Genomic DNA, 22,920 nt, shown 5'->3' with positions numbered 1-22,920 from the left:
AAGAAAATCATCTATAATTCAATTTGGTTTATATCCTTTCAGGCTTTTTTACATGTACACGTAGGTTTTTTAATGGAATCATGAAACCATTAATTAATATTAATAGCCATTTTATATTATTTTTTAGCAATTCATACACAAACACACACACATCTTTTTTTAATGCCTAGATAATAATCCATTGCTGGATGCATCAAATTTATTTAACTATTTATGAATCATATTAAAATGCAGATTGCAACTCAGTAGGTCTAGGGTGGTGCCTGAGATTGGGCATTTCTCTCCTTCTTTTTAAAAAAAAAATAATTAAATTATTTATTTTAATTTATTTATTTCAGCACGTGGGATCTTGCATTGAGGCAAGCGGGCTTCTCTCTAGTTGTGGTGCGTGGGCTCAGCAGCTCCGGCACATGGGCTTAGTTGTCCCAAGGCATGTGGGATCTTAGTTCCCCTACCAGGGATTGAACCCGAGTCGCCTGCATTGGAAGGCAGATTCTTAACCACTGGACCGCTAGGGAATTCCGTGGGCATTTCTAACAAGCTCCCAGGTGATGCTGATGCTGCCAGAGTACCAAGTCTTAGAGCTTTGAAGTTGGAAGGGATCTTAGAGGTACTCTTGCTCAGCCTTCTGGTTTTAAACAGGGAGGAAACCAGCAATCTAGTGGCTCTTAACCATGCCCCTTTACTTGCTGCATAAATCACTGCTACAGAAAGATAAAGTTAATGGTACAGTCCTCAGTTCTCTTTTTCCTCCTCATTCCTTGACATCAATAAGATCTGAAACTCTATTTTCCCTGGGTTTTCGTGCGCAAATACCTCCTTCTCTCCTCAACCCCGAGCACACCCCTACACTTTCAGATGATTGCTTCAGGTCTTACTTTTGGAAAGTCTTCCTGATTTACAATAACCATCCATTAACTGAACTGCCTCACTTAGAAATGAAAGAAAATTCTGTCAGGTTCCAAACCCTAGTTCTAGTATCATCCCAAAGCCCAGGAACATCCCTGTCCTTGAGCTCCATAAGACAACCTGTATCCATATAATAAACTTGCCCTTTTCTGTTTACGTCAGCCAGAAGTGGGTTTTATTACTTTGTTAAAAGCACACAGATAGAATGAAGGCAGATTTGTCAGTTCTTGAGAAATGGCTGACAAACAGCTTAAATCCAAGTATCACAGCCTGGTTGGATCCTGCCTCTTCCACTTCCCAGCTATGCAGTCTCACCTCTAGTCCTTCCCTTCCCTTTGCCCAGCATCCTCACCTCATATCCTAGAACAAAGCTTATTAACTTGAGGCCAATGACTTTATCAAGAAACATTAATTATCCTTCCAATTCTTGGAGCACTAGTGAGGTACAGAATCCATAGAGGCATCAGCAGCTAGGACATCTAAATTAAGCTCAAACAACTTAGTCTATCAACTGTTCTTCTTTAAACAAAGGTCACAGAAAGAGCAATACAATCTTAAGTTATTTCGTACAGATTTTTGCTGTGATAAGAGTATGAACAGCTAAGTTTAAAGCTCCCCTATTTGCTCCTTTTGTAGAACAGTAGCCTGAGAAACCCTATGCAATTCTTCAACCAGGAAATTGGCATGCATTTTTGAGAGAAATCCTGTTATACAACAGTAACAGGCTTACGATTTCAGAATTGTAAAGGGTTGCCAGGGACACAGTTATTTATTAGCCACCTCCTTCCCAAATGGTATTTTAAAATATTTTGAATTATATTCTGTAGAAACCTAGGGTTGTTCTATGGTGGTTATTCAAAAGGAATCCCGATTGGAAAGGAAGAAGTAGAACTGTCTCTATTTGCAGACCACATGATACTATACATAGAAAATCCTAAAGATGCCACCAAAAAACTGCTAGAGCTCATCAATGAATTTGGTAAAGTTGAAGGATACGAAATTAATATAAATACAAAATAATACACAAAAATCTGTTGCATTTCTATACACTAACAACGAACTATCAGAAAGGGAAATTAAGGAAACAATTCCATTTACAATCGCATCAAAAATAATAAAATACCTAGGAAAAAACCTACCTAAGAAGGTACGGTGGTTATCCAGAAGTTTCTCAGTTAACTCAAGTTTATTTTAAAAAGTCAGTTCTGAAACATCTAGGGACAACAGGATCAGGAAGGCCAAAGAAGGGCCCTAGGTCAACCAACCAGAGGACAGCCTCCATACCAAAGGTGGGGGAGAACAACCCCAAAGAAATCTGAGTTACGGGAGGTCCCACACAGAGCAGTTGCAAAGCTAGGAGCCTCTCCTCAGTCATTAGGCAGAGGTTGATTATTGCTGATTCCCACTTGCCCTCCCAGCTTTGGGGTGGGTCATGGTAGCAAGAGGGAAGGGAGGTTACGTGAGGAAGGCCTATTTTTAACAGCATATTCTGCTTTGATCTGGTTTACCTATTAAGCTTCTATGTAACATTTCATTTGGAAAAAATAGTTCTGCTGCTTTTAAAAAGTCTATAAAACATTGAGACAGATATAGTGTAGTTCAATAGGACCATATCTGTAGACTTAAAAGAGCAAGTAAATTGACAAGGATTGAGGTACACCATTTGAAGTTGCCTTGCAATAGCTCTAGAAACAAAAAATTCCTTATGCATTTCATTTTACTTGAATGTTTTAAACAATTGTGATATGGAGGGAAGCAATAAGGACCCAGTTATTTATTAGCCACCTCCTTCCCAAAACAAAGGGCAGAGCAAGGAAAGTATAGCGTGGGAACGGGAATGGGAGCTGTGGCAGGGGAATGGTAGCCCAGAGTGAGGTCAGAGCTTATGCTGGGCGAGGAGGAAATCTACAAAGAGCAACCCAGTGTGGGGAGAAGCAGGGTTATAAGGGTGTTTGCACACTGGGGCAATCCAGAATGGGGAGTCAGTGCCCAAACATGGAAGAGCGGGTCCTGAGGCTTAGAGGTAATTATGCAATGTTAATTCCCTGATTATAGAAATTATATTATGGTTATATAGAAGAATGTCCATGATTATAGGAAAACTAAAGTATTCATGGGTGATGGGGCATCAAGTCAACGACTTAACTCTCAAATGATTCATTAAGAAGTGTTATTTGTACTGTACCTCCATAATTTTGTGATTTTTCAGCTTTTTTTTAACGTGCCTGCAATTAGGAAAAAAAATAACCACATCCTCTCCTCCTTCCCCTCAAGCAATGAGCAATTCATAGAATAATATTAAATTAGAAAGATAATATGTAGCCCCTTTGAAACTTCATTTCATGTGTCACCTCACTGATCTGGCCAAGATTTCTGTTGTTTTTTAAGTTTAAGATTTAGATTTACTGTTGTTATTTAACAGTACCAATTAGATAGACCTCTGAAATATGTAGCCCCTTTGAAAATTCTTCATTTCATGTGTCACCTCACTGATCTGGCCAAGTCTGTTGTTGTTTTTTAAGTTTAAGATTTAGATTTACTGTTGTTATTTAACAGTACCAATTAGATAGACCTCTGAGAGTTAAAGTGATTTTAATTTATTTTTAAGTTATGTATAAGAAATGACGCGAATCAATTGATAAGTCAAAATACTGGGACACATCAAAGACAGAATAATGGGCTTCCCTGGTGGCGCAGTGGTTGAGAGTCCACCTGCCGATGTGGGGGACCTGGGTTCCTGCCCCGGTCTGGGAAGATCCCACATGCCGCAGAGCGGCTGGGCCCGTGAGCCACGGCCGCTGAGCCTGTGCGTCCGGACCCTGTGCTCTGCAACGGGAGAGGCGACAACAGTGACAGGCCCGCGTACCGCAAAAAAAAAAAAAAAAAAAAAAAAAAAGAATAATGACAGAGCCTTCATTCTCAACCGCTATTCCACACTGCCTCAGAAAGAACCCGCATATCGCAAAAAAAAAAAAAAAAAAAGACAGAATAATGACAGAGCCTTCATTCTCAACCACTATTCCACACTGCCTCAGAAAGAATTCACGGTCCACATCTAAATTTTGAAGAGTATGTAGTTCTTTTTTTTTTTTTTTAATTTATTTGGCTGCACCGTGTCTTAGTTGCTTAGTCTTCGTTGCAGCATGCAGGATCTTTAGTTGCGGCATGCAGGATCTAGTTCCCTGACCAGGCATCGAACTTGGACCCCCTGCATTGGAAGCAAGGAGTCTTAACCACTGGACCATCAGGGAAGTCCCTGAAGAAGAGTATACAGTTCTAACACTAACTAGGTCCCAAATTAGAGATTCCAATAAGGAGTAATTAGAAGGGCATCATTCCTGGAGGCTAGGATGAGCAGGGTCTGGATTTATTCATTCAAACATGTAACCAAGGACCATTTCTCAGTTGATTTTGTCTTCCCAGTGCCTGTATACAGTAGGTACTCAAAGTTTTCTTGAATGAGTGAATAGAGCCTTACTATGTGGCAAACACAGGTAGAGAAAGAAGGAAGAAAGCATTCTGGTCTAAAGAATGTAGGAGAAGGAACTGAGTTCCACACAATTCGCTGGGTAGGTCAAAAGATGGGAGGCTTTCAAATATCAAACTGGTGACCCAATCCTCCTCCTTCCCATCAAATTTCTAGAGTAACTATCTTAGACAGATGCTTTTTCCATTTTGCACTCTGGTCATGGATCTGTTGACAAAATGGCATGCAGGATCTTTAGTTGCGGCATGCAGGATCTAGTTCCCTGACCAGGCATCGAACTTGGACCCCCTGCATTGGAAGCAAGGAGTCTTAACCACTGGACCATCAGGGAAGTCCCTGAAGAAGAGTATACAGTTCTAACACTAACTAGGTCCCAAATTAGAGATTCCAATAAGGAGTAATTAGAAGGGCATCATTCCTGGAGGCTAGGATGAGCAGGGTCTGGATTTATTCATTCAAACATGTAACCAAGGACCATTTCTCAGTTGATTTTGTCTTCCCAGTGCCTGTATACAGTAGGTACTCAAAGTTTTCTTGAATGAGTGAATAGAGCCTTACTATGTGGCAAACACAGGTAGAGAAAGAAGGAAGAAAGCATTCTGGTCTAAAGAATGTAGGAGAAGGAACTGAGTTCCACACAATTCGCTGGGTAGGTCAAAAGATGGGAGGCTTTCAAATATCAAACTGGTGACCCAATCCTCCTCCTTCCCATCAAATTTCTAGAGTAACTATCTTAGACAGATGCTTTTTCCGTTTTGCACTCTGGTCATGGATCTGTTGACAAAATGGTCAAAGGCAGGAAAGAGGAAAAATAGTAAGAAACAAGGAAAAACAAAAATGGACTCATAAAAAGTGAAAGCTGAAAGCAATTATTAAGGTCATTCAGTCCATTACTCTTATTTAATTGAAAATGAGGCTAACAGAGGTCAAATGTCTTGACAAGGGCTGCTCACAGTTAGCCATTTTGGTACTGGACCCCAGGACCAGGCAACAATTGATTGATTGTTCAGTCAACAATCCCTAAGGTCCCTTCCAAGTCTTCTAATAATAATAGCTAATATTTGAGTGCTTCCTATTTGCCTTTAACCTAGAAGCTTTACTTGCCTTAACTAAGTTAATTCCCTTTTCGACCTCCCTAACAAGATAGGCAATTATCGTTTTGTTTGTTAAGGTATTTTACAGATGAAGAAACTAAGACACAGGAGAAGCTAAATTATCTTGTTCAAGATTACAAAACTATGAATGATGGAGATGGGATTCAAATCCTATTTACGAATATTTTTTCTTTCCTTTATGGATTGTGAAATTCTTCCAAGCATGCCCTTGTCTTGCACTCCATCATATCCTTCAAATCTCCAGTGCTTACCACAGTATACAGCACATAGAAATTTGTAACTGTCTACTGAAATACTGAAGTACTTAATTTTACTCTATTTTAATTTGTTAGTTAATTTATCAGTTCAGCACCTTTACTGATGTTTATATGTCAGGCTCTGTGCTAGGCATTTCATAAACCTCCTTTCTTTCTTTTTCTTTTTTAAAAAAATATTTACTTATTTATTTGGCTGTGCCGGGTCTTAGTTGCAGCACACGCATTTTCGTTGCAGCATGCGGGTTCTTAGTTGCAGCATGCGGGGTCTAGTTCCCTGACCAGGCATTGAACCCAGGCCCCCTGCATTGGCAGCACAGAGTCTTAACCGCTGGACCACCAGGGAAGTCCCCATAAACCTCCTTTGAATCCTTAAAACAACTCTACAAAATAGATATCTCAGTTTTAAAGGAATGAAGTAACTTGTCGAAAATTCATAGCTAGAAAGAGATATATCTTAGGCCATTCCAAGAGCCACACACACTTGCTACTAAACCATTCTTTTCAACAGAGTCCCTGTCATCAAAGGTTTCCTAGTCGTGTAAGGATAATGGTGACCAATTACAATGCAGTATGATCAGTGCTAGTGATTAGGTTCAAAGTATTAAGAAAACAAGAAAGAGAAGAAGGGCCTGGGGGAAGCAAGGAAGTTTAAAAGGTGACAACTGAGTAGGCCTTTAAGGATAAACGGAAGTCCTCTAGCAGAGAATACTGTTCATTGACCTCATAAGAATCCTGATCTACTGACCTCTATTTTCTTCCAGTCTATCAGCTCCCTTTTTTTCTTCACTTTCCTCCCTATCCAGCTTAGATTCCATAGTCCATCATTCAAACAACAGCTTAACTTCCCTTTAACTCTCTCTTTATAGCTCACCTAACTGGCAGCACCCCTACCCTGATGGAGTACAGTTGCACATACTGGAACACATTCTATCTAGGTTAAACAGAAAGGGATTTATTGCCAGGTATTATGTGACTTACAAAATTACTGCAAGGGCTATAGGAAGTACTGGTAAAACTTCCCAGGAACACCTCCTAACCCACAAAACAACAGTCTTTGCCATGATCAAGAAAGTCATGGCTATCATTGCAGAAAGTCATGAAACCAAAAAACTGATGACTAAGAAACTCACTGCCTCTGCTATGGTATTTGCCAGCAAAACGGCATGCCTCTCACTCTCCTCCTCCTCTCACTTCCAAATTCAATTCTCATCTTAGGTGCAGAGGAGTCTAAGAAATATCTAGCTCTCAGTTCCACCAAAACCCCAGTCTTCACTGCCAACAACTCTCACCAAAGTGGTCTATCTGCATCTAGCTCCCCTCCAATCTGTTCACACTACTAAGGCCTAAGGGATCAAGCTGCCTCCCCCACCCCACCACCTGCAAAAAAAAAACCCTCAGTGATTTCCCATCAGTCTTAAAGCAAAAGCTACAAAGTCTGGCCTCTGCCCGCCTCCAGCTTCATCTTGTACCACATTCCCCCCTGTTCCCTTTGTCCTGGCCACACTGGCCTCTCTGTGCCTGTTAGTCACTTTCCTCACATTTGCCACAGAACCTCTGCACATGCTGTTCTGTATGGAATATGCTGCCTTCCTCTCTTCACCCAACTAATTAGAAACTGTTCCTTCAGGTATCAGTTCAGGCATCTTTTCCTTAGAGAAGCCTTCCTGCTTATTCCAGGCACTCATAACACCAGCTTCCTCTCGTAGGCAGCACTTACTTTGCATTTCTTAGTGAGATCATCGGTGAGCATCTATTTTCCCCACCGGACTAACAGCCCTAAGTCAGGGACCATGTTTGGTTCACAATGTCCATCTGTTTTCCCCACCGGACTAACAACCCTGAAGTCAGGGACCATGTTTGGTTCACAATGTCTCCCCAGTGCTTTGCACAATAAATACCAGTTGCACGATTAAGGAGAAGGCCTAGTTCCCAGGTATGAATCCGAATTTCTCAACAAGACTGTGCTCTGGAAGCCGAGAGTCGGACATTTCCTTCATCTCCGTCTCTCTCAGGAGCACTGAGCAGGCGCTAAAAAAAAAGGCTGCAGAATCATGGCAGAAACAAGTCGGCCTCCTGAGTAAGAGAGGACCCTAGTGGAGGCTAGGAGACAGGCCTCTTCTCCCTGGGAGCGCCTGGCACAGGGCTCGACACGGAAGGCTCTTGTTGAAGAAGTCAGTCGTCGAGGGCCCCAGGCAGGCGCAGAGACCCCAAAGCTCTGCTCCAGCCCTAGAAAGGGAACCCAGGCTACTACACACCAGAGCTAGGAACTCGGGGCACCCCCTCTGCCCCTTGCAATCAAACCTGCAGCTGAGAAGGGGCAGCCTCAGCCCACTTAACGGAGGCGCCGCCTCCACATTCCACTGCCCCCACCCCCGATCTTCCTTACACTTACTCGGTGTCAGCGTCCGGTCTCCACGCCGCAGAATTGCGCGCAACACCGAAACCCAGTGAGCGAGCTTCCACCCACAGAACACAGCGCACCTAGGTGGGACTCCAGCTCTATTCACCAATCCTGGAATAGTACTCTCGTAAGGGCAGAAAGAACTGACCAATAACAGGAGACTCCCCAGGGGGCGGTGCAGAGGGGATTATTGGAAGCTGATTGGTTTCTCCAAGCCGGAAGTTCCGGGGGAGACTAAGTTGGAGCCAATCGTGTGGTGCCTGAGGGTGTCGGCGCGGTCAGTGGCGGCTTGAGGAGAACGGCTGCCGCCATGATAGAACAGCAGAAGCGAAAGGCCCCAGAGTTGCCGCTCGTCCCAGTCAAGCGGCCGCGGCATGAATTGCTATTGGGAGCGGCGGGGTCGGGCCCCGGAGCCGGGCAGCAGCAGGCGGCGCCGGGAGCTTTGCTGCAAGCGGTGAGTAAGGGAGCAGGCGGCCTTCGGCCCTCAGCTCTTCCTCTCTCCTCAGCGCTGCACCTGGTGATCCCGCACCGGCCCTTTCCCCACACTGCGGGGACGGAACGGGACTCTCACCCTGGAGTTAAAGCAGAAAAGCACTGTAAGAGCGGCCAACACTCTGCGATGCTCCATATATTTCCCCGTTTGACGCCCGTTTTCGGCATCTCGACCGCCCTGTGAGGAGGCGTTAGAATTAGGCTTAAGGACCTTGAGCTCAAAACCGGGACTGGGGCTTTGGAATCTTAAATGTTCCAGGGATCCGGCATAGAATAAACGTTCAGGAAAGTTGGAAGAGTGATTGGATGAATGAATGAATGAGGGAAAGAAGGAAGGAAATGAAAGATACTGGCTGGCTTTGGGACTTGGGGCAACTTGCTTTTCCCTCTGTTTCTCTGCGCTAGTATTAGTAACAACCGTGGAATAGTTACCATCCATTGAGCTCTTGTACTAAGTGCTTTCTTCGTATATGAAAACTCCATTAATCTTGGCAACTGCCTGAGAGTTAGGAATTGTTATTATCCCATTTTGTAGATGGAGAAACAAACTTATCTAGTAACTGATAGGAACAGATTTTAAATTCAGAATCCATGCTCTTAACTACATTTCTTGTGCGATAGAGGTGGTGATCACACCTCTCCCTCGGTCCTGTTAGGCTCAGCTGAAGAAATATTTGTACTCCCCTCCCCAACTCCTCAACCAGCTGGTCAGTAAATCCTGCTAGCACTGTCCTCAAAATATATCCAGACTTGCTACTACTTCTGCCAGCTCCATCACTAGCTCTTGGTCTAAACCATCATTATCTCATCTGGCATTATTGCTGTAGGATCCTGGTGGTATTCCTGTTTCTGTTCACGGATGCTCAGACTATTCTCAATCCAGCAGCCAGAGGAATCCTTCTAAACATCAGATCGTATTACCCCCTGCTGAAAACTTTCCCTGGCTTTTCACTCTCTCAGAGTAAAACTAAAATCCTGACAATCTTTTGCCCTCTTTCCCTTGACCTCTCTGAACTACCAATTTTCCATTGCTCACCCTGCTCCAGGCACACTGGCTTCCATGCTCCTGCCACAAAGCCTTTGCATTTGCTGCTCCCCCTACGGATTTACTCTTCTTCCAAATGTCCACATGGTTTACACACTCAACTCCTCCCAACCTCTGCTCAGGTATCACTTTTTTCGTGAAGGCTTTCCTGACCAGCCTGTTTTAAATTGCAATACCCTGTGTTCACTAACCCACATCGCTGCTTTGTTTTTCTCCATGCACATACCACCATCTATATGTTTTACTTGTTTCTGCCTTCCCTCCCTCCTTTCTGTCCCTCCTTCCCACTAGAACACAAGCTCCATTGTTTATTTTGTTCAATCCTGTTTTATCAGTGCGTAGAACAGTGCCTGGCACATAGTATTTTTTGAGTAAATGAGTAAGCTGGAAAACTGAAGAGATTTGGAGATTGTTAATAGTGTAGTTGTTCTTCTATCTGACAAGTAAGAATATCAGCCCAGGTTTCTTTGAATTGCCCAAGCCTAGGCTTAATGTCCAAGACCATAATCAAAACTACTTTGCTTAATAACTGTACCCTGCAGGGTTTTGGGAAAGCTTAGTTCAATCATTCATTCATCAAACTAGAAACTGGGAAAACAGTGTAGAATTACACTGGTAGGGTTCCTGCACTCACAGAGCTTTTCTAGTGGCAAGGCAGGGGAAACAAAATGTAAACAAACACACAAGGTAATTTCGGATAGTGATAGGTGCTGTAAGAGAATACAGTAGGGTTGATAGAATGCAGAGGGGAGGTAGGGTGCTGCTTGAGCTTGAGTGTTCCAGGAAAGACTTTGTGAAGAGGAAACATTTGAAAGGAGCCACACATAGGAAGATCTAGGGGAAGGGGGTTCCTGTCAGGGGCAACAACAAGCGTAAAAGATCCTGAGGCAGAAATTAGTTTAATGTGTTTGAGCAGTTAAAAGTTGGGTATAGGGCTTCCCTGGTGGTGCAGTGGTTGAGAATACACCTGCTAATGCAGGGGACACAGGTTCGAGCCCTGGTCCAGGAAGATCCCACATGCTGCGGAGCAACTAAGTGCACGCGCCACAACTGCTGAGCCTGCGCTCTAGAGCCCACGAGCCACAACTACTGAGCCCGCATGCCACAAGTACTAAAGCCCGTGCGCCTAGAGCCTGTGCTCCACAACAAGAAAAGCCACTGCAATGAGAAGCCGTGTACAGCAACAAAAAGAAGCCCCCACTCACGGCAACTAGAGAAAGCCCACGCGCAGCAACAAAGACCCAACGCAGCCAAAAATAAATAATTTAATTAATTAATTTTTTAAAAATGATGTAGGACAATGATAAGACAAAAATATGGGCACTCAGCTTAAGAAATGAGGTCAAATTTGAAAGGAGGCAAGCAGGCAACTGAGCGCTTGAATTTTTTAAATAAATAAATAAATAAATAAAAGTTGGGTATGGGATGGGAGCACAGTGAGGGAGGAAGAGAGTTAGTATAACTGATAGACACTGGAAACTTCAGCAGGAGAGTATCAAATTGGAGACATAAGTTATGTGTGAAGAGTTGCCATTCTTTAAATCAGGAGAAATACACTCAGTCAGTTTCCCTTGTCTTTTCTTTATACTCCCCATTCCGTGACCTTTTAGTCTCCTTTGCCTGTATGTAGTGACTACTCTGTACTTCTCGCTTTTGTTTAGGGGCCTCCAAGATGTTCCTCCCTTCAAGCCCCAATCATGCTTCTCTCAGGACATGAAGGGGAAGTGTATTGCTGCAAGTTTCACCCCAATGGATCCACTTTAGCATCTGCAGGATTTGACCGACTGATATGTAAGGCATAGTTTTTGAATCTGGAGTAATTGCTCTCTGCCAAATAGTGATTACTTTTTAAAACCTTCAGTGCCATAGAGAGTATAAGTCTAAGTTGGTCACATAACAAACTGTGTGGCTAATATGCTAAAATAGGGTCATGAAAATGCTGAATGATTTGGGGTGTAGAACTCAGGGTCCATGTGGTAAATACAGAAGGAATTATGTTACCAGTTGGAAAGTGAGTCGCTCTAGTTTGAGAACATCGTCCTCATGGAGGCAAATCTCGAGCTGATTTAGCAAGACTGGAGATCTAGGCTTAACAGGCTAATGGGAGTAAAGAGGAGAGAGGCAACTTTTTCCCAAAGATATTGAGGCTCTCCTCTTGATCCATTCCCTCAGAATCTTAGCATTTGGAAAGGAAGGAGGGAATCCTGACGTGGCAACTCACTTGGATAATCTACCTGTCCATCAATAGGATCTGCTACCCGATTCTCAGCTACTAGTCAAGAAGAGTCTTTTGGCTCTTTGCTTATAACTGTGCCTCAGGGTGGATGATGTCTGTTTTGATTTTGGTGTTCTAGTTCTGTGTTCCTTAAACTTACTAGTGCCCAAGTCTCTGGAAGGCTTAAGAATCTTTGCAGAACATACTTGAACTACTGATTTGCTTAATTTCATTGAGCAAACTAGAAACAGTTTTATTAGCAGGAAAATAACTCTAAATACCTTATTGTTTATAGAATGTTCCTTAATAACACTCATCGAACTTCCCTCTGTGCTGGACCAAGCTCCCTAAGGATTGGAACTGTGTCTCTTCATTTACCTTATTTTACCCCAGCACCTGGCATAGGTATTTAGTACATTTGCAATGAGTGAATGTAGTATAAAGTCATTCTCCTGTGACCTTCAAGTCAGTTGCAGCTTCCAAAGTTTCCCATAAGTACCATCATTTTGCAGTCTGCTTCTACTCATAGCAGACAGTAACTGTGAGTGCCAGCTTTTTAAAAGTACAGGAGAAACACTTAAGATTTAAAAAATTATAGCCATTAACTAAAATGTTTTTATTTTATGAAATGTGAAAATATTGCATTATTTTTGTTTTAATGTGAAGAAAATTGATCTAGCTAATAGAACTAACAGTGTTCCAAAGGAGTATAATTTCAGAACTGTTGTTCTAGTGAATTCATAAGTACCCTTGGCCAATAATGAGTTTTCTTTTGCCTAGTAATGCTCACAGAACCCCTGTCCCCTAACAGTGTTGTGGAATGTCTATGGTGACTGCGATAACTATGCTACATTGAAGGGACACAGTGGAGCAGTGATGGAACTGCATTATAACACAGATGGCAGGTGAGTGTTCTGCATAGTGGGTGACAGCTGCTTCTTATAGTAATTCTTCTTGGCATCCTTTCACATTTCATCCCTGAGTTTTCTCTCAGGAGACTGTGCTGTCAAAAACTACTGTGTTTTATGGACTTGAAGACACAGGGAAGAGGAAGGGTAAGCTGGGACGAAGTGAGAGAGTGGCATGGACATATATACGCTACCAAATGTAAAATAGATAGCTAGTGGGAAGCAGCCACATAGCACAGGGAGATCAGCTCGGTGCTTTGTGTCCACCTAGAGGGGTGGGATAGGGAGGTGGGAGGGAGACGCAAGAGGGAGGAGATATGGGGATATATGTTTATGTATAGCGTATTCACTTTGTTATACAGCAGAAACTAGCACACCATTGTAAAGCAATTATACTCCAATAAAGATGTTTAAAAACATAAAACTGCATTTTGGACAACCACTTTATTATCCTATCACTGTAACCCAAGTAAGGTGTTTATTGTTCCATGTATGCATTTATAAACACATCACCTCTATCTAACATATCAACATCACAGAAAAAAAAATTTTAAGACATAAAATGTAATTTACATATATAGAAATTAGCGACTTTTATTTTAAAAGTAATAATAAAATAATCTATTTCAAGAAAACTCAAAAAAAAAGCAGGAAAATGACCAAATAGCCCATGTTTTTACCACTCCAAAGATAATCACTGTTAATATTATGTTTTTCTCAAGCCTTTTTCCTATTCAAAATAGTTTGGTTTTTTTGTATATATTAGAACTACTTATGGGAGTTCCCTAGCAGTCCAGTGGTTAGGACTCAGCACCTTCACTGCCGTGGCGTGGGTTCAGTCCTGGTCGGGGAACTAAGATCCCACAAGCCACACAGCACAGCCAGATTTTTAAAAAAAGAACTACCTGTGCAATCATGTCTGCTGCTTTTTACCCTTAACGTTATTCACCTGTCATATCTGTTTACTATAACATACTATTTATTATAAATATTTTAACAATTGCATAACTTTAGAATAACTACAGATAATATAAAAATGTGGTTATACAAAATTAATTAATCCCATTTTGGTATTTCAGTAAACATTTATTGTTTTACAGCTCTGACCTCTAAAAATTTTAGGGTTCCCTGAACAACTGGGTACATAGCCTTGTATACATTTTTCCTATTTGAGTAAAGAAAGCATTGTAAATTCAATCATAACTTAGAAATCCTCCTCAGAGACAAAAGCTTTTGAGTTTTAGAGAAAGAGAGTTCCCAAGCCATTGGGTCAGGAATTGCTACAGTGTGTCTCACCTCTGTAGCAGGGAGTGATTAAACATTTCCAAGTGGAAGGATGTGTAAAGTGTTGTATATCAAAAAGGAAGGAAAGATAGAGAAGACTGCTGTATTAGATGTATAATGTGAGGACTGACAGAGGGACATTTATTTTACATTTCGTAGGGTAGACCTTATAACTCGGTCTAGAGCATGATTAGGATTTTGTTATGTAAGGTGAGGCATTCCAGCATCAGATGCCAAGCTGTCAGAGCACAACATGTTAGTGATCTTGAAAACTTTGGCACATTTTGGCAAGTGGGGAAGATAGAGTGCTATTCCTTGTCTTCACTTATTTTTTTGTTCTTCCTCTCACCTTCTAGTATGCTCTTCTCAGCATCCACAGATAAAACTGTGGCGGTGTGGGATAGTGAAACAGGCGAGAGGGTTAAAAGACTGAAGGGGCACACTTCCTTTGTGAATTCCTGTTATCCGGCCAGGAGGGGTCCTCAGCTTGTCTGCACTGGCAGTGACGACGGTACAGTTAAGGTGGGTGTTGTCTGTGTGTTGAGGGTTTCTGAGGTGACATAATGTGAACCTTATCTTGTCTTCCCACCTGTGCTTTACCCTCCTCTCCACAACTTTGTTTCATCAGACATTTCCCAAAACAGACACTATTTAAAATATGTTTAAAATAATAAGCAGTTGAGGGTATTTTTCTTTTTTTAGGTATCCTACAGAATAATATTACAACTGTGTTGAACCATTGTGACTTGGAATAAAACGGACCACCATCCAAGAATAATTGGATTCTTGACTTAGCTGTTTACTTAATTGTGTGACCATAGGCAGTTCACTGTTTTTTGTTTGTTTGTTTGTTTTTTGCGGTACGTGGGCCTGTCACTGTTGTGGCCTCTCCCGTTGCGGAGCACAGGCTCCGGACGCGCAGGCTCAGCGGCCATGGCTCACGGGCCTAGCCGCTCTGTGGCATGTGGGATCTTTCCGGACCGGGGCACGAACCCGTGTTCCCTGCATCGGCAGGCGGACTCTCAACCACTGCGCCCCCAGGGAAGCCCCAGTTCACTTTTCTGATCCTCAGCTTATCAGTCTTTAGAACACTGACAATAATATACATGCCTTTCAAGACTGTTGTGTAATTATAGTCAGTATAATAAAAAGGTTTTATATACCGACTATACAGTACATGGTTTTAGTAACAGGATGGGGTATTAAAAGTCATTTAGTCCAATGATTTCTGACCTGTATGCATATCAGAATTACGTGAAGGACGTGCTAAAAATACCCAGATTCTGGTTTAGTAGGTCTGGAATGGGATTTTTGTTTTGTTTTGTTATTGGGTATTTGTTGCTGCGGGTGGGCTTTCTCTAATTGCGGGGAGCAGGGGCTACTGTTCATTGCAGTGCGTGGGCTTCTCATTGCCGTGGCTTCTTTTGTTGTGGAGCACGGGTTCTAGGTGTGTGGCTTCAGTAGTTGTAGCACGCAGGCTCAGTAGTTGTGGTTCGTGGGCTCTAGAGCTCAGCCTCAGTAGTTGTGGCGCACGGGCTTAGTTGCTCCGTGGCATGTGGGATCCTCCCGGACCAGGGCTCGAACCCGTGTCCCCTGCATTGGCAGGTGGATTCTTAACCACTGCACCACCAGGGAAGTCCCAAGACTTTAGTTTTTTTAGAGCAGTTTTAGGTTCACTGCAAAATTATGGGGAAGGTACAGAGATTTCCTGTATAACCACTGCCCCCACCATGGATAGCTTCCCCCACCAGAGTGGTACCTTTGTTACAATTGATGAACCTACACTGACATGTCATTATCACCCAAAGTCCATAGTTTACATTAGGGTTCACTTTTAGTGGTGTACATTCTATGGGTTTGGACAGATGTGTAATGACATGTATCTGGCACTATGGTATCATACAGAGTATTTCAACTGCCCTAAAAATCCTTTATGTTCCACCTATTCATTCCTCTCAACCCCAGGGAACCACTGATCTTTTTGCTGTCTCCTTAGTTTTGCCTTTTCCAGATGTCATATAGGTAGACTCATAAAGTGTATAGCCTTTTCAGATTGGCTTCTTTCACCTAGTAATATGCATTTAAGATTCCTCCATGTTTTTTCATGGCTTAATAATTCATTTCTTTTCAGTGCTGAATAATATTCCATTGTTGGATATACCATAGTTTATTTATCCATTCATCTCCTGAAGGACATCTTGGTTGCTTCCAAGTTTTGGCAATTATGAATAAAGCTGCTCTAAACATCTGTGTGTAGGTTTTTGTGTGGACCTAAGTTTTTAACTCTTTGGGTAAATACTGAGGAGCACAGTTGCTGGATTGTGCAGTAAAGGTTTTGTAAGAAACTGCCAAACTGTCTTCCAAGGTGGCCGCACCATTTTATCTTCTTACCAGCAATGAATGAGCGTTCCTTTGTTCCCCATCCTTGTCGGCATGTGGTGTTGTCAGTGTTTCAGATTTTGGCCTTTCTAATAGGTGTGTAGTAGTATCTTACTTTCATTTTACTTTGCATTTTCCCAATGATATATGATGTAGAACATCGTTTTTCCAGTTTTATTGAGAATAATTGACATATATCACTGTACAAATTTAAAGCATGCAGCAAGATGGTTCGATTTAGATATATTGTGAAATGATTATCACAGTAGGTTTGACCAACATCCCATCTTCTCATATAGATACAACAAAAACGAAAAAAAAAGGGAAAATTTTTTTCTTGTGATGAGAACTCTTAAGATATACTGTCTTAACAACTTTTCTATATATCGTATAGCAGTGTTAGCTATAGTCATCATATTGTACATTACATCCCTAGTACTTATGTATCTTATAACTAGAAATTTGTACTTTTTGACCACCTTTCTCCAATTCCCACTTCCTCTACCCTCCTCCTCTGGTAACACAATGTTGAGCATCTTTGTGTATGCTTATTTGCCATCTGTGTACTTCTTTGGTGAGATATCTGTTAAGTTCTTTAGCTCAATTTTTGATCTGGTTGTTTGTTGTTGTTTTGTTTTTTTAAATAAATTTACTTATTTATTTATTTATTTTTGGCTGCGTTGGGTCTTCATTGCTGCATGCAGGCCTTCTCTAGTTACGGCGAGCGGGGGCTACTCTTCGTTGCGGTGCGCGGGCTTCTCATTGCAGTGGCTTCTCTTGTTGCAGAGCACGGGCTCTAGGCACGCGGGCTTCAGTAGTTGTGGTATGCAGGCTCAGTAGTTGTGGCTCATAGGCTCTAGAGCGCAGGCTCAGTAGTTGTGGCGCACGGGCTTAGTTGCTTCACGGCATGTGGGATCTTCCCAGACCAGGGCTCGAACCTGTGTCCCCTGCATTGGCAGGCGGATTCTTAACCACTGTGCCACCAGGAAGTCCGTGTTTGTTATTGTTGAATTTGAGAATTCTTTGTACTGTGTTTTGGATAATAGTCCTTTAACAGATGTGTCTTTTGCAAATATTTTCTCAACAGTCTGTAGCTTGTCCTCTAATTATCTTGACATTTTCTTTCACAGAGAAGTTTTCAATGTTAATGAATTTCAACTTATCAATGATTTCTTTCATGGATTGTGCCTTTGGTGTTATATCTAAAAGTCATCACCATACCCTAGGTCACCTAAGTTTTCTTCTGTGTTACTTTCTAGGATTTTAATATTTTACATTTAGGTCTGTGATCCATTTTGAGTTAATTTTTGTGAAAGGTGCAAAAAAATATTCATTTTTTTTTTTAACATGTGGGCATACAGTTGTTTCAGCACCATTTGTTGAAGAAACTATCTTGCTCCATTGTATTGCCTTTGCTCCTTTGTCAAAGATCAATTGACTGTATTTATGGGGGTCTATTTCTAGGCCTTTTATTCTCTTCCATTGATCTGTTTGTCAGTTCTTTTGCCAATATCACACTGTCTTGATTACTAGCTTTATAGTAAATCCTGAAGTTGGGTAGTGTCAGTCCTCCAACTTTGTTGTACAATATTATATTGGCAAGTTGGGGTCTTTTGCCTTTCCAGATAAACTCCAGTTTGTTGATTTCCATGAAGTAACTTGCTAGAATTTTGGTTGACATTGCATTGATCAGTATGATTGATCTGTAGATCAAATTGGGAAGAACTGACATCTTGACAATGCTGAGTCTTCCTACCCGTGAACATGGAATATCTCTCCATTTATTTCGTCCTACTTTGATTTCATTCATTAGAGTTTTTAAGTTTTCCGCATAGAGATCGTGTACAGATTTTGTTACACTTACACCTAAGTATTTCTCTTTTTTTGGATGCTAATATCAATGGTATTGTGTTTTTAAGAATCAGAATGTTAAATGGGTTCCTCAAGTGATTTGATGTAGCAGGTATGACATTTTGGGAGCCACTGATCTCCTCCAGCATCCTCACTTTACAAATGAGGAAAATGAGGCCTAGAAATAGTAACCTATTTCAGGGGCACACAGGACACGCTGCTTTGTAGTACCATTTTATTCTTTCTTTGGCACTAGTTTTTGACTCTGGATTTTTTTTTTTTTTTATGATTAAACAGGGAGGGATTTCAAAGGAGTACATCTGAGAAATCACACTGAACTTGTGATTGTTTGTTGCTTTTTTAAATGAATTTGCCTTTTTTCATAATTAAAGGTGGTGACACTGACCTACTGGATTATCTGCTTTGAGATGTTTTCTACTAAATGGTTTTGTAATAAACAATCACTTGGGCCCCTTGATGCTTGGCTGAGAGTCTGTGGCTTAGGAGTAACTCCCAGAGGTCTTTTTGTTTTGTTTTGTTTTTGTTTTTTTATAGGTTTATTTTCCTTTGTTGAGAGAATTATAGATTCTTATGCTGTTCTAAGAGATAATACAGAGATCCCATTTACTCTTCACCCAGTTTCCAGCAATGTTAACTTGTCTCATAACTATAAAAGGTGACATTGCTGTGATCCCTCGATCTTGTTCAGATTTCACAAGTTGCGCATGAAATTCCCAGAGGTCTTAACGTAGGTGTACTATAGTTGGAGAGACCTAACAGTAGCTGATTTGCTAATTGGCATTTCAAAAGGCAGAGACAAGAGTGCCCTAATGAATTTTGTTAACAAACATTTATTGAGGGCTTGCTATGGTAACCATCTAGGAACTTATTATTTTTTTTTTGGCCGTGGTGGGTCTTAGTTGCGGCACGTGGGATCTTTGTTGCGGCATGCAGCATCTTTTAGTTGCAGCATGCAGGATCTAGTTCCCTGACCAGGGATCAAATATGGGCCCCCTGCATTGGGAGCATGAAGTCTTAACCACTGGACCACCAGGGAAGTCCTTAGGAACTTATTCTTGTTTAGTTTCACCTTTTCTTCTTTTACCTTTTCTCTGACTTTGTTTCATTTTGTCTTTGTGCTCATATTTATCTCCATCTCTCCTTAGCTTTTTCTTTTTCTACTACCTTCCACTGTATACGTGTTTTCTTTTCTACTCTTTCCTTCTTTCAGTTTCTTGCTTCTCTTCTCCCTTAATTAAACATGGTTTGAAATAATCATACTCAAGGCAGTATTTATTTTCAAGGCAGTATTTTTTAAATGTGCAATGTGTCACATTACTTAAAGTGACTTTTAACCCATTCTTTATTTTTAATTTCGATATATTATTTATATAATTACTGCTTCATTGAACAGCCTTTTACATATGCCTTTTAGTTACTTGCCAAGTTGGAATGCTTTATTGTTGCTTTCTGTTGCTAGGTTTATAAGTATAGAAGTTTAATAACTTGTGCTTATCTAAGAAGGAATATGTCATATTTCTTATTTGTCAGAGTTCTCAACAGAAAGCAGAGGTTTCAATAACTCTTGTATTTATTTTTTGTGTTTTGTGGCACACGGGCCTCTCACTGTTGTGGCCTCTTCCGTTGCGGAGCACTGGCTCTGGACACGCAGGCTCAGCAGCCATGGCTCACGGACCCAGCCACTCCGCGGCATGTGGGATCTTCCCGGACCAGGGCACGAACCCGTGTCCCTTGCATTGGCAGGCGGACTCTCAACCACGGTGCCACCGGGGAAGCCCTCTTGTATTTTTCAGTCTAGAAGTGGTATCCTCAGCATTGTCCATACCAGTCCTTTCAAACCATCTTCAGCAATCCATTCTTTCTTCTAATGAAGCAGTTAAGTGAAATCATATGTTATTCCCTTTTACAAACAGTTCAAGTCCTGGTACCATTACATAGACCGAAGCAGGAAAGGTGTTTGGGTTAGAGGTGGGGATAGGCCAGAGTGTCCCAGAGTGGCATGTCAGAACCCAAGTGAGATGAAAGGAGAGCATCCACACCGGATGCGGGGTCATCCACACCGGATGCGGAAGTATCTGCATCCAGTGTAGGGAGATGGAAACTGCGTAGGGTAAGGAGGGCATCCACAATGTAGCTGGCCCAGTGTGGGGAACCGGAGGGAGGAGCCCAGCATGGAGAGTCAGTGCCGTAGCAGGGTCAAAGAGTCATCTACGTATTGGTGTGGGGGAGACAGTGTGGGTGTCAGAGCCTGAGTTGAGGGTGCCCACACAGGGTGGGAGCAGTTCAGGTAGGGAGTCTGAGGCTGAGCAGACTCAGACAAGGATGGAGTCCCTGAGGAAGGGCAGCCTGGAAAGTGGTATTAGAGCCAGAGCAGAGTGAAGAGAGCATTCACACAGAGGGGTCACCCAAATGGGGTGAGGAGGGGTTTCACATAGAATCAGCCCAGAATGGGAATCACATTCAAACAGGGAAAGAGGACATGCATTCAGGAGACAGCTGGAAGAGGATGTAGGAGATTGGTTACATACAGGAAGCCTGATCAAATAAGTAAATATAATGGGGGGCAGATTTCTCACTGTCAGAGAAAGGATTTACCAATACAGAAAGAGAAAACTAAAATGCATCTTGTGTTGTCAGTATCGAATTCAGAGTATCAGTGTGAGCTCATGACATTCAATATATAAACAGATAAGTGTAGGAAAAAAACTTAGATGTAAGTGTGTGTTTGTAGATGTATGTGTGTGCACCTATGTATGCATATATTGCTTAACTGTCCACTTAGAGGGTCTAGGAACAACAACACCCCAAAACCAATGAGCACGTCTACTGTATAGGTCTTGGCCTTTAAATACCATTTTCCACTAAAAGGGCTCCTTATTTCAGGTCTGGGCAGGGAAAGTATACGGTGGGCCTAGAATGTCTTATGCAAAAAAGCTTGCCAGAGGAATCTCTTAAATGATCAAATTGAGTATTATGGGAGTTCCCTGGTAGTCTAGTGGTTAGGATTCAGCACTTTCACTGCCTTGGCCTGGGTTCAGTCCCTGGTCGGGGAACTGAAATACTGCAAGCCACGTGGTGCAGCCAAATTTAAAAGAAAAAAAATAGTTTTGAATGGTTTTAGTAATGAGACAAATGAAAATTGTGAGCCACTCAATAGGATACAATGAAAATGCAACATCACTTCAGTATAGTCCTGCCAAATAACTTGAATCTAATCATGAGAAGACATCAGACAAACACAAATTGAGGAACATTACTGTCCTGTAATTTTGCGAAGTGTCAAGGTTATGAAACTCCAGGAAAGTCTAAGAAACTCTTCCAGCCTGAAGGAGACTAAAGAAACATGACAGCTAAATTTAACATATGGGGACTTCCCTGGTGGTCCAGTGGCTAAGACTGCGCTCCCAATGCAGGGGGCCCGGGTTGGATCCCTGGTCAGGGAACTAGATCCCACATTCTGCAACTAAGAGTTCGCATGCTGCAACTAAAGATCCCGCATGCCGCAACTAAGACCCAGTGCAGCCAAATAAACACGTAAGTATTTACAAATAAATAAATAAATAAATTCAGCATATTCTGAACTGAATCCTTTTGCAATACAAGACCCTATTGGGACAAGTGGTGAAACTTGAATGAGATCTGAGGATGGTAGTAATGTATGGGTGTTAGTTTCTTGATTCTGATGGTTGTGTTGAGATTACGTAGGAGAACATCTTGTGGGACAAGCGCACTAAATATACTAAAGTATTTAGGAGTGTCAGGGCATTAGGTCAGCAACTCAAATGATTTAGGCAAAAAAATGTTCTCATTTACAATTTTTTTGGTAAGTGAATATTTCAGAATAAAATAATCTTTAAAAATTTTGGTTGTCTGGAACTAAAATTCTGAAATATTTGAATCAAGCTTTAAATGGCTACCATAGCTTTTACGATAAAGACATAGATTGATTTGACCTGAGTAGAGAATATTTGTTAAGACAAAGATTGTAGTAAGTCTGGTAAGATGTGGGAGCTAGATTATCAAGACCTTGAATTCCAAGCTAAGAGGTTTGGACTTCATTCTATAGCCAGCGAGTTTGATGGGCAGGGGTTGGCTGTTGGGTCTCTAGAAGAGGAGTGAAGCACTCTTTTTGGACCATTGATCTGAGTAACACTAAGCCTTTTTAGTTCATGTTTCAGTCAATGAATTAGAAACTACTTTTCATCCTAAACCATGAGAATTGGAAAGAAGAGGTATCTTTGGCACAGAGACAACTCATATTCTACTTGTTTACCACAGGGAATTTAAACCCCTGGCCTTTACTATGATTCCATGGCTGATTTCTTTTTTTTATGACAACCCTTTAAAACCTAGAACATAGTCATCCCAAAGTCTTTCTCCTCTGAATGAAATGACCCATACTCTTTTTTTTTTTTTTTTTTTTTTTTGCGGTACACAGGCCTCTCACTGTTGTGGCCTCTCCCGTTGTGGAGCACAGGCTCTGGACGCCGACCCATACTCTTAAGACATTTCCTCATGGTTCTCAAGTCTGTCAGTCATTTACTGAACCATCTTTA

At 41.7% G+C, this 22,920-nt stretch overlaps 2 protein-coding genes across 6 annotated transcripts in view; one reads left to right on the top strand and one right to left on the bottom strand.

Annotated features, from left to right (window-relative positions):
• Positions 1 to 8,246, bottom strand: part of ZCCHC17 (zinc finger CCHC-type containing 17) — a 46,016-nt gene extending 37,770 nt beyond the window's left edge. For 3 of the 5 annotated variants that reach the window (XM_055083234.1, XM_055083243.1, XM_055083238.1), the window contains exon 1: positions 8,161 to 8,246. The gene's annotated coding sequence lies outside the window, so the exon portion shown is untranslated. The remainder of the gene's footprint in view (positions 1 to 8,160) is intronic. The other 2 variants (XM_055083237.1, XM_055083239.1) reach the window with 2 other exon arrangements.
• Positions 8,247 to 8,446: 200 nt separating this feature from the next.
• The window catches only part of SNRNP40 (small nuclear ribonucleoprotein U5 subunit 40), a 38,412-nt gene continuing 23,938 nt past the window's right edge, over positions 8,447 to 22,920 (top strand). The window contains exons 1-4 of the mRNA XM_007128470.3: positions 8,447 to 8,623; positions 11,368 to 11,497; positions 12,733 to 12,826; positions 14,470 to 14,635. Coding sequence (XP_007128532.1) covers positions 8,480 to 8,623; positions 11,368 to 11,497; positions 12,733 to 12,826; positions 14,470 to 14,635 — 534 coding nt within the window. The 5' untranslated portion in view covers positions 8,447 to 8,479. The remainder of the gene's footprint in view (positions 8,624 to 11,367; positions 11,498 to 12,732; positions 12,827 to 14,469; positions 14,636 to 22,920) is intronic.

The sequence above is a fragment of the Physeter macrocephalus genome, chromosome 3, assembly GCF_002837175.3.
Source record: "Physeter macrocephalus isolate SW-GA chromosome 3, ASM283717v5, whole genome shotgun sequence".
Lineage (NCBI taxonomy): Eukaryota > Metazoa > Chordata > Mammalia > Artiodactyla > Physeteridae > Physeter > Physeter macrocephalus.
The sequence above is the reverse complement of the archived record's forward strand: the minus strand, read 5'-3'. Positions and strand labels throughout refer to the sequence as shown.